Here is a 7,500-nt window from a genome sequence, read left to right as displayed (position 1 = left end):
GGTTTAATTCCTAACATAAGCCCTAGAAATGGCTTATGCTAGAGTCATCTTGGGGGACTGCAAAATTTAGAAAGAGATCGAACCACAGCTATAAGGCACAGGAATACTGTCATTAAATTGCTTTGTTTTTATGTTGATGTTAGCTTCTGTTGCAGATGCAAAATGCAAATGCAGATTGTTGATATTATGAAATATCATAAACAATATTTGCAGTGTCAGTCAGTTGCTGTGGCCTTTATGCTAGCATAGGTCAATATACAACTACCACAGATTACTTGCCAGAATATGGCAAGGCTAATTATTTGACAGTCAAGTACCCCAATTTATACAAATCTTTTAAGTTCAAATTCTTTTGATGCTTTTGAGGTCTGAAGCAAAAATATAAACTATTTGCTGATGGGTTTTATATCATTGAAGATATATCACTTGATAAAGAGATAACGACAATTAAAGGAATACCGTTCGTCAATAATAACAAACAGAGATAAGAAAATATTTTCAAAGTAAAGATGAACGATTATAGCAAATATAACAAGAGAACAAGTTTAGAAATATACAAATGGACAAAGAAAGCTTTATAAAGTTAATATAATAGAGAATATAATGGGCACAAAGACCATCTAATATTAGTGCAACTCTGCCAAGAGTTCGTACTACAACTGAGGATACATGAGGTGTGCATCATCTGATCTTGACAGATGATTCGCGGAGTAGACGTGTTCGAGAGGAGTTAAGGAGAGAAATTATCCAATATGCTTGGATTAGTGACAGAGGAGAGCTGGCCCTGTTGGTGAGTTTGATAATGACAGTGTATGGATTTGTTGGATGTACTTAGAGAAGGTATATTTTAACTCCCGAGATGCATGTTTTCGCTTTGTAATATCTGTTCATCAGAATGAGCATGAAACTTGGGTTAAGTATTTAGTTGTTTGAGGTATTTTGGACCTATTTGAATGGCATGGTAATAATATAGTTTAGAAGAATTGTTAATCTTTAATCAACAGCTTGTTCATATCAAAGAGTCAAATCGAATTAGGACCCAAAGAACTCTGCCCTAGTCAAAATTGGTAGATTATGGTATTGATCGCTTCTCAGTTGAGGTTTTAGTTTGTTTGGTGTAAGTTATTAGAGCATAATAAGTAAACTAACATATCATACATTTTGGTTTTATCAATAACATAATGACTAGAAGTGGCTTTACTAGAGCCATTCTTGGGGGAATGCCAAAATTTTAAGGAAAGTGATGGAACATCAGAATGAAGGCACAGGAATATGTCATTAAATTATTTGTTTTTATATTGATGTTAGCTTCTGTTGCAGATGCAAAATTGCAATGATGTTTGGTGTTATTATGAAATATCATATAATATTTGCAGGGATAGTTGCAGTGTCAAGTAAGTGATGTTGGCTTTATGATAGCTTAGGGTTAAACATACAACTACCACAGATTGCTTGCCAGAATATGCAAGGGCATATAATTTTGACTGTAATAGTTACCCAATTGATAAAAAAATTTTTAAAGGTCAATTCTTTTGATGCTTTTGAGGGCTGAAGCAAATTTTTTTTTTTTTTTTTTTTTTTTTTTAAGAACACTCTAAAACGTAAAGTGGAAAAATACTTATTGGTCGAGACCAGAGTGCGGTAAAAACACTTTCCCCGTCCCTGTAATGTCTGGCTGGTGGCCGTGGCATTGGTAATATCCCTTCCTGACAAACAGTTCAATCTTTTTTTGAAATTCACAATAAACACAGGCTGTTACTAAGAAACTTTATTCTTTGAAAAAATAGTAAATGTTCAGAATAGGACTGCATGAAGATAGAAAAGAAAGGTAATGACCAAAAAGAACATGTCAAATAATATTATTAGGTGTAGAAAAAAAATTATGTGCATAGACACCATAATCTCTTATCAGAGTAAGTAAATCTATGCTCTCATAGTAAGGTTTACATGATGCCGTAGCCTCCTTGCTTTACACTCTTCCAAGAAAGGGAACAGTCCTTCACCATTTATACACCAATTGATCTTGTCAATCTCCCTGGTCATTTATCTTCAAAGCCTAGTTCAAACTCCATCTTGCTGAATATACATCGGGAAGGTTTTTTGGCCTTTACTAGAATGCAGGTGCCACGGCATCACTCAGTATGGGCCTATTTTTAAAAATTACTAAGTAAATTACTGTTATGGTGTTTATTATGATAAATGCAACATTCCTTTTCCTTTCCTTTGGCATTCAGGCAGTTAGAAACTGAGATCACCCTTGCAATTTACAGAATAAAGAGTTGGTAATTGTTTAGAACATGACTGCATGAAATGATGCCATGGCCTCTACACTTCTTGTTTTTCCACGGGCCAACATCCCCTACATATATTCAGTAAGAGTGAAGTGTGGAATGGATCCTTATTTCACAATATATTACCAGGAAGGTTGACAGCTCTAACTTGCCAAAATATACATGGTAAAATCACAGTTTTCTATATACTGTACATACAAACAAATCAGTGACATTTTTCTTCTATGACAGGTATCACAAATTGAAAGAGAATTTTTTTTCATTAGAATAACTTTGCCAACAATTTTCATTGTGATTCAAGTGAATTTGAACATTATTTTGGAAGCAGTTCCTTCATGTCATATATATATACCCCTAAGCAACAGTTAGGAAAGTGTGGGTCATCAGGATTTTCAGGTAGGGCCTGACAATCATTTTTGGAACCTTTGGAGTTCGGGAAAAGCCAACAAACTTCAGCCACATATGTTTTGGTAGGATAGGGCTTGAATGATCCCTTATTTGATGATAAATCACCAGAGACGTTTACAAACAATGTACGTGATAATCATGGTTTGTTTCTTCTTAGCTATTTTGTGAATTATTGAACGTCTTTTTTATCTTCTTCTACTTTTACTCTATTGAAATAAGTGCAGTGTCTTATTTGATTAAATTTTGATATATGTTAATTAAAAGATATTAACTAACATTTTTGTATAGAGCATATTCCTTAAAGATAAATTATTTAAGTCTTTTTTTGCTTTATTTCTTTGGCTTTGGAATTTAGGGTGTGTTAGAAAAATAGTCAGATTGATAGGCATTAATGGTATAATAAATGGAAATTGTTGAATCTATCATATGCCCCTTTCCACATAACATTAATCTACTACCTATTTCTCATATAACTCTTTCCACGAATAAGCTAAGATCTGATACATTCATACTGAATCCCCTCTTTCCTTTCACAGCAACAGGAGTTTGATTGGGTGCTCAGCGAGGAGGTGCCAAGGGTTTTTACACAGGTGATGCAAGTTCTTAAGGTAAGGAAGGCACTTTTATACTTGACTAAAGAGTTTTCACCCTTTCAAGAGTGAAAGTGACTGTTAACACTTTCAATGAAGGTTTCTGTGTGATTTGCCTCCCCCCATCTCTCCACCAGCCCAGTTTCTAAGTGGAAACTGATGGTGGTGAACTGTTCATATGCAGAAATCTACAAGAAATTGTTCATTGGTATTTTGATTTAGCTATTACCAGTTAGAATATGACGTAGTTTGTGTAAAAACTTTACTTTTGGAGATTATTTACATGTAGTGCCATATGACATTTGCATTATGAGTCAGAACCCCTTATAAGCAACGCAGACTTCCGCATTGTAAGTTATAGTGCAGCATTTCCTCGTATTTTTACTTTGGTGAAATCCTTGCAGTAATGGTGAAGTCCCAAGAAACTCCTACATAGGAAGATACTTTCTAGTCTTAGTTGATCTATTTCTCATCCATATACCAACATAACTGGGTTTGTTTGTTTTCCTGGTTTAGATAAAAACAGTTTGTCTTTCTGAAGTTTATTGACAATTTTAGAAAATAATACTTTTCTGCTGGTTCAACTGTACCCAAATATATTTAACAATTATATTCCTGTGATGTGATTATAATACATTTGAATGATATGCCAGGTTGAAAATGCTGTTATAATACCCCACAATTTTCCAAAAATTTGCTGTTCATGTTTAGTGATTTGGAAGTTCATTCTTTGTTTGTTTGTTTTCTTTCTGTTATATGAAAGGCATGAATGTTTATTATGAATGGAGTTATTTAAATCACATATCTATATGTATTGTTCTTAATTCATTATTATTGTTTATAAAATTATCTGTCGGAGATTCTGCAAAAAATGAGAAGAAAAGTAAAGAAAAATGGAACAAAAATGAAAATTATAGATACTGCAAGTTCATTTTAATGCACAGTGTAATATTATAGTCATGTTTCACTTTGTCAGTAATGAGCTCATCAAAAAAAAATAATCATACATTCAGCATTTTAAAACATATACTTATAAAAACACATTGTATGATAAGTCATGTTTTATGATAAATCTATATGTATTATTCAATATGTTAGGACAAAAGTAATATTTTGGAAGATCTCTTGAAAATTTGTAAATGGTATATACATGCCAGGACAAGTAAGATGAATGCCTGGTAGAACTATTCATAGTATTCATCAGTTATTGCTTATTAGTTTTTTACTATAATCATTCCTATAGTACTGCCAATGTATTCAGTCATGTATCCATCTTTCAGGAATGCTGCACTCACTTCCCGGTCCCACTGTGTGGTAACGAGACTGCTGTCAAGCAAGAGAAGTTCATCATGTCAACAGCTGCACATAGCACACAGGACCAGGTCAAGTGTGTAGTCACTGTGACAGGAGACACCATTAGCCAGGCAGTAAGTCAAGCATAGAAAGAATGTGGAGATATATATATATATATATATTTTAGATAACATGGTCAAGCTTGTAGGAAAGTTTGACAATCATCTGTAGATTTTAATGTTCAGATGAGCTTAAACCCATTCATGACAAGGGAGGGGGGGATATTTGCTTAATTCCACTCCAATCGGTAATATAACAAGCAAGTACAGCTTCCCACCAGAAAATAATCTGGGGCAAGAGACCACACTGAACCTCTGAGAGTGATTTTCACCCACCATATTCTAAGGAATGACAAAAAGTTTTTTTTTGTTTGTTTCATAAAGTCAAGATGAAATTGTATAGACAAAAGCAACTATAATGTATATATACAAATTGAACTAATTGGGACATCATCTATGTTATCAGAAATATTCTGATGATGTGAAATGAATTCATCTATCGTGATTGGGTTAAAGTTACTTCCCAAATCAGTATATGAAATTTAATATCAGATTTTGTACTTTTCAAATGCAAAAAGCTTTCCATGTAGACACTTAACAGTAGTAATAACATACACTGTTCTACAGGACATCAACATGAAGGTGGCCAAACACCAAAACCAGGTACACCGCACCAGTGTGACACCAGATGCACCTTGGCGGATACAACAGATTCAAGATGCGGGGAACTTTTTGCAGCTTGCAATACAGTTCTTGCAAGGACATGGAGCTAGTAACTCTTTTAAGTAAGTAGGAAATCTATTTTTGAAAGTGAATTACAGTAAACAATCAAAGCTGAAGAAGTTATTAGTGATGGAGAGTTTAATTAATATGATCAGTAATTTTTTTATAACAGTTGATAAACTTTTTTTATTATTTTTGAAAATATATGTAAGAAAGCATTGATATTAAACATTTTGATCTGTTCTTTCAATAAATACTTTAAATCTATTCATTTGATATCCGTTTATATTTCTTGAAGCATAAGATTATTGCTGATAATTTATAGTGAACATAGACCCCAATAGATTCATTACTGTACAGGAAGTCTTAATCGTGTGAATATTATGCAATAATATATCATTCAATGTACCTTGATGGCTGAATTAGCATTTCTTTCTATTTTGAATCTGCAAAGGACAAGCAGTGAGGTGTTGAATGTGTTGGGTCAGCTGATCAAGATGTTGCAGACTGGTCGTAGCAGCCTTCTCATTCCTCGGAAAAAGACGATTGATGAACTTCTAAGCAGCAGAAACATGGTAGATATAAGACCACAGTGTATCTATGTACAGATTTGCCATGATAATGTTATTTTTATCTGGTGATGCACTTTACTAAATATCGTTGACTGCATTCCTTTCATTTTTTGACAGAAATCCCTGACGCCACCTCTGCCAGGAGATTTGGCCGTAAGCTTTTACATTCAAGCTCACAAACTAGTACTTGCTGTATATCACCTTTCCAATGCTGCTGGAACCATGAAGTTTGAGAGTGTCCAGGCTGAATGTGCTGTGCCATGGCTTAGCCCTGTGCTTGTATGTTTTACAACAGCTTTACATTTAGCTCATCAGCTGAGGGATAAGGTTTGTATAGAGAGATTGCATTATTATTCTAATATTTTAAAATTGTGTGATATCTCCCTGTAATTTTGTTATGCTGTATACAGCATTACATTTCGTTACATTTATTCTCAGTTAAGATTTGTGATTTATTATAGATTAATGCGATTATTTTTTTCCAGATATCTGTTTTCTCACAGTTCAAGGATTTCACTCCTGACTCCTGTAGTGTATCAACAATATCTTGCTGAAACACAGTAAAATAGTTATGAAATAGGAATTTATAGGAAAAAAAACATAGTCTGTTGTATTAGGAAGAAAAATAGCTGCTTTCCTGCTTCTGCTCTTCCTCTTTCTATTCTTCATCTTCCCCCTCCAGCTTCTTCTTCACCTCCTCTTCTTCTAACTCATCCTTTTTCTTTTCCTCCTCATCTAAGCTCATCTTTTACTCTACAACTATGAAAGCTATGTGCTGCAATAGTAGTTATGTAGTGGAAATGGAATTCTCTCTTTTGGAATATATTTTAACCTCTTTTCAGAAATTACACAAATGTATTACAAAAAAATGTATATTTTGTATATTAATGACATAGGCCTTCAGTGCTGGAGATGTCATGAGGCATATGACAAGAGATAGTATTCCAAATTACTCAGAAAGTGTATTGAAAACTCTTCTCCTTTGTAACGTTTTTGTTATGATTTGATTACCTTTGTGAATTAGAAATATATAATAAGGATGGAGCATTCCTTGTGAATCATTGCATCCCAACTGTTATTGTATAGAAAGAAATAGAGCACTCCTGGTTTCCTATGTAAATAGCTAGCAATAATTGTAGAGACGTGTACAGTCATAATCATGTGTTGTTGGTATTCCAATTTCTTAGCGGTCACCAGCAATGTAATACAACACAATATGAAGGTTCATACATACTTGTAAATGTTTAATGTTAGATCTTCTAAATAGATTTCACTGTGTAATGATGTATATTTAATGTTTTGTATATAAGGTTATATTTCATAAACTTCAGATAGTAAAGTGTTGACAAGTGGAGACTTGAAAACTATTTTGAATTAATTGGTGGGATATATATATATATATATATATATATATATATTTATATATATATATATATATATATATTTTTTTTTTTTTTTTTTTTTTTTTTTTTTTTTTTTTTTTTTTTTTTTTTTTTCTTATCTTATCTTATCTTATCTTATCACAAACTTTGGAGTGCATGTTAACATAAAGTTTATTCCACTC

At 33.0% G+C, this 7,500-nt stretch overlaps 1 protein-coding gene across 1 annotated transcript in view; it reads left to right on the top strand.

Moving 5' to 3' along the window:
- rogdi (rogdi atypical leucine zipper) overlaps positions 1 to 6,985 on the top strand; it is a 7,513-nt gene extending 528 nt beyond the window's left edge. The window contains exons 2-7 of the mRNA XM_043008833.2: positions 3,236 to 3,307; positions 4,570 to 4,716; positions 5,269 to 5,426; positions 5,819 to 5,939; positions 6,054 to 6,263; positions 6,422 to 6,985. Of these exons, the coding sequence (XP_042864767.1) occupies positions 3,236 to 3,307; positions 4,570 to 4,716; positions 5,269 to 5,426; positions 5,819 to 5,939; positions 6,054 to 6,263; positions 6,422 to 6,490 (777 nt within the window). The 3' untranslated portion in view covers positions 6,491 to 6,985. The remainder of the gene's footprint in view (positions 1 to 3,235; positions 3,308 to 4,569; positions 4,717 to 5,268; positions 5,427 to 5,818; positions 5,940 to 6,053; positions 6,264 to 6,421) is intronic.
- Positions 6,986 to 7,500: the final 515 nt, after the last annotated feature.

The sequence above is a fragment of the Penaeus japonicus genome, unplaced genomic scaffold (assembly GCF_977035675.1).
Source record: "Penaeus japonicus unplaced genomic scaffold, GWHDUDI00000001_assembly GWHDUDI00000001, whole genome shotgun sequence".
Classification (NCBI taxonomy): domain Eukaryota; kingdom Metazoa; phylum Arthropoda; class Malacostraca; order Decapoda; family Penaeidae; genus Penaeus; species Penaeus japonicus.
This window is presented reverse-complemented; position numbering and strand designations above follow the sequence as displayed.